Source organism: Seriola dumerili, unplaced genomic scaffold, assembly GCF_002260705.1.
Source record: "Seriola dumerili isolate Sdu_G_001 unplaced genomic scaffold, Sdu_1.0 BDQW01000091.1, whole genome shotgun sequence".
Taxonomy (NCBI): Eukaryota; Metazoa; Chordata; class Actinopteri; order Carangiformes; family Carangidae; genus Seriola; species Seriola dumerili.
The window spans coordinates 2,252,087-2,256,441 of NW_019174346.1; the positions used below are offsets into that span (position 1 = coordinate 2,252,087).

Sequence of the window (4,355 nt, forward strand, 5' to 3'; positions counted from 1 at the left end):
ATGTGAGGTTATTTTTGTGTTGGTGTACTGGTACTTTTACTGAGGTGGAGGATGTGAGGACTTCTTCTATCACTGTCAGACGGAGTGCGTGTTTGTAGAGGTGTTGCAGTTCGTTGCATTAACTTGTCAGAAAATCCTGTTTTATCTGTTTAGGTGTTTTTTCTTTTCACTTTTCTACCATGCAGCTGGTTTCCAGCTGATCCAAAATCCAAATCAGGTCATAACTTTTGTGAGTTATTGTTGTACAGACATAATGTTAAACCTACCTTTATGAAATAAACAGGTTAATGTCTCTCGACAGGTGAAATTAAGACAACACGGCATCTTACTGCATCATAAATCAGCAACATTTATTTCCACTTTTTATACATTAAACGTGCATATCAATAAAACTAAAACGGATCATATAAATACCTCTACTGTAATACTGTTACAATAAATATGGCTCTACAGATTCTAGGTTAAATAAAAAACAAACTTCAATATCAACTGCTGCGTGACACAAGGAGACACTCTCAGGAAATACTGTACACGCCGTCTCTTTTAGCACATTTTTCATCTCGGTTGATGGACCTGTTTGGTGATTGTGCTGTGATAAGGACGTCACTCTCCCTGTAGTGATTTGAAAAAGTGGCCCTTTGCTCTCGGCTGTGCTTCTTCTAAAAGTGATGTTGCTGAAAAATGTTCACAGTGTCAGTGTGACTGATAAGAAAACTGGAGTCCTTTCCGTATCCTCACTCAGACTGCACCTGTGACGAGATAGTGCCATGCCTTGCACGCACGCACACACACACGCACGCACACACACACACGCACGCGCACAAAAATTAAATAAATGTGCTCAAAGACTTAATAGTTCATAGTACGGTTTAAAGCAGCCACTCTGCTCCAGGTTGACTTATGTTCTTAAAAAAAGGCATTTGTAAACGCTGGCTGTGTCGAACTGGATACTGACTGAGGAAAGCTTTGTGGGAGAGGGCGCCAGGCAGTGAAGAGATTATGATACAGCTGTGATTCACATGTACAGGAATACATCAACACATCAACAGCCATGTCAAAATATCACACACAGTACTTTAAAGTAGATTACCAAAAACTCTGATAACGTGCAAAAATAAACACACGTACTCTTTCACAAAACCCCCACGCACAATGTTCATCTTATACATGATACACAATGAATAATTAATGTATAGATTGAGTAATAAATATCAACACATGGCTATGTTTTACAGGGTGTTTTGGCTTCAGTAACGTCTTTCCCTTTATGTGAATGTCAAGTATAATGTCATCCCATGCACCGGCTTTAGCTTTTCTTAAACATCCCTCAACTCTCGCTTCACTCTTGTGCTTTTCTTAACACTTACAAACTCAAATTAATTGTCCACACAGGGAGGACATGACGCCAGAAGTTTTACATGTCAAGTGACGGAAGGTTTGACGCTGATAGTAATGATTAGGTCATAACGTCCTGTGGAGTGTAATGCTTCAAAAAAGGAGGAAACGTTGAGAGCAGGTTGAATTTCAGTGGCTAAAGCTATCCTTCACAGCGCAGTGGATGGTAGCAAAGTTCCAAAGTTCAAAAGATTCAAAGTCAATCAGATATTGTGCAGTATCAATAATAACTAATGATACAAATAGATATAAACTTTTGTGAAAATAGACAAAAACAGAGCGAAAACACGTTCAGTAGAGTAAAAACCAGGAGAGGAGTCGTGTCTGTGCGTTTCCCTCTGTCTCAGAAGCCAGGCACGTGGCAGTACGCCTCCAGGGAGGCCAACAGGATGTAGATGGACCAGAGGGACAGGAAGAGGAAGAAGGTGAGGAGCTTGGCTGTCCGTGGGCCCCCCAGCTCCCCGCCCGACACGCTGGCACGCCGGCGGTAGAGCAGCACCAGCACTACTAAGAGCGCCATGATGGTGAAGAGGGTGACGGAGAAAGCCAGGGAGCCCGGGTGCACCTTGAACACTTTGCCTTTGGTCTGCCAGTAAACGGCCGCGATGGTCCACGCCACCCCGATGCCCAGGAACACGTTCACCGCGTTGCTGCCGGTCACGTTCCCGATGGAGGCGTCAGCATATTGGTCCTGGATGGCGGCAACTTTACTGGCAAACGTATCTGTGGAAGCAAGAGAAATAAGGATGAAGCATAAAGAGAGAAGCAGGTGAAGTTGTAGAGATCAGAGCTGACACAGAGGGCGTCACACACTTCAAAATAAAGTCATACAGAGCTTAAAAACTGTTGGTGGCAAAAACTTAATAACAAGGCAACTTACTGTATATAAATATTTGTAAGTATAACTAAAGGCTTACATGTGTAATTTTATAGTTTTTTTTCTTTTCACTTTTCTACCATGCAGCTGGTTTCCAGCTGATCCAAATCCAAATCAGGTCATAACTTTTGTGAGTTATTGTTGTACAGACATAATGTTAAACCTACCTTTATGAAATAAACAGGTTAATGTCTCTCGACAGGTGAAATTAAGACACACGGCATCTTACTGCATCATAAATCAACAACATTTATTTCCACTTTTTATACATAAACGTGCATATCAATAAAACTAAAACGGATCATATAAATACCTTACTGTAATACTGTTACAAATAAATATGGCTCTACAGATTCTAGGTTAAATAAAAAAACAAACTTCAATATCAACTGCTGCGTGACACAAGGAGACACTCTCAGGAAATACTGTACACGCCGTCTCTTTTGCACATTTTTCATCTCGGTTGATGGACCTGTTTGGTGATTGTGCTGTGATAAGGACGTCACTCTCCCTGTAGTGATTTGAAAAAGTGGCCCTTTGCTCTCGGCTGTGCTTCTTCTAAAAGTGATGTTGCTGAAAAATGTTCACAGTGTCATTGTGACTGATAAGAAAACTGGAGTCCTTTCCGTATCCTCACTCAGACTGCACCTGTGACGAGATAGTGCCATGCCTTGCACGCACGCACACACACACGCACCACACACAACACGCACGCGCACAAAAATTAAATAAATGTGCTCAAAGACTTAATAGTTCATAGTACGGTTTAAAGCAGCCACTCTGCTCCAGGTTGACTTATGTTCTTAAAAAAAGGCATTTGTAAACGCTGGCTGTGTCGAACTGGATACTGACTGAGGAAAGCTTTGTGGGAGAGGGCGCCAGGCAGTGAAGAGATATTGATAACAGCTGTGATTCACATGTACAGGAATACATCAACACATCAACAGCCATGTCAAAATATCACACACAGTACTTTAAAGTAGATTACCAAAAACTCTGATAACGTGCAAATAAAACACACGTACTCTTTCACCAAAACCCCCCACGCACAATGTTCATCTTATACATGATACACAATGAATAATTAATGTATAGATTGAGTAATAAATATCAACACATGGCTATGTTTTACAGGGTGTTTTGGCTTCAGTAACGTCTTTCCCTTTATGTGAATGTCAAGTATAATGTCATCCCATTCACACCGGCTTTAGCTTTTCTTAAACATCCCTCAACTCTCGCTTCACTCTTGTGCTTTTCTTAACACTTACAAACTCAAATTAATTGTCCACACGGGAGGACATGACCCAGAAGTTTTACATGTCAAGTGACGGAAGGTTTGACGCTGATAGTAATGATTGGTCATAACGTCCTGTGGAGTGTAATGCTTCAAAAAAGGAGGAAACGTTGAGAGCAGGTTGAATTTCAGTGGCAAAAGCTATCCTTCACAGCGCAGTGGATGGTAGCAAAGTTCCAAAGTTCAAAAGATTCAAAGTCAATCGATATTGTGCAGTATCAATAAATAATAATGTACAAATAGATATAAACTTTTGTGAAAATAGACAAAAACAGAGCGAAAACACGTTCAGTAGAGTAAAAACCAGGAGAGGAGTCGTGTCTGTGCGTTTCCCTCTGTCTCAGAAGCCAGGCACGTGGCAGTACGCCTCCAGGGAGGCCAACAGGATGTAGATGGACCAGAGGGACAGGAAGAGGAAGAAGGTGAGGAGCTTGGCTGTCCGGGGCCCCGAGCTCCCCGCCCGACACGCTGGCACGCCGGCGGTAGAGCAGCACCAGCACTACTAAGAGCGCCATGATGGTGAAGAGGGTGACGGAGAAAGCCAGGGAGCCCGGGTGCACCTTGAACACTTTGCCTTTGGTCTGCCAGTAAAACGGCCGCGATGGTCCACGCCACCCCGATGCCCAGGAACACGTTCACCGCGTTGCTGCCGGTCACGTTCCCGATGGAGGCGTCAGCATATTGGTCCTGGATGGCGGCAACTTTACTGGCAAACGTATCTGTGGAAGCAAGAGAAATAAGGATGAAGCATAAAGAGAGAAGCAGGTGAGTTGTAGAGATCAGAGCTGA

The 4,355-nt window shown here is 42.9% G+C and overlaps 1 protein-coding gene across 1 annotated transcript in view; it reads right to left on the bottom strand.

Moving 5' to 3' along the window:
* Positions 1 to 361: 361 nt before the first annotated feature.
* Positions 362 to 4,355, bottom strand: part of LOC111222209 (sodium/calcium exchanger 1-like) — a 23,210-nt gene continuing 19,216 nt past the window's right edge. The window contains exon 9 of the mRNA XM_022745836.1: positions 362 to 2,118. Within this exon, the coding sequence (XP_022601557.1) occupies positions 1,739 to 2,118 (380 nt within the window). The 3' untranslated portion in view covers positions 362 to 1,738. The remainder of the gene's footprint in view (positions 2,119 to 4,355) is intronic.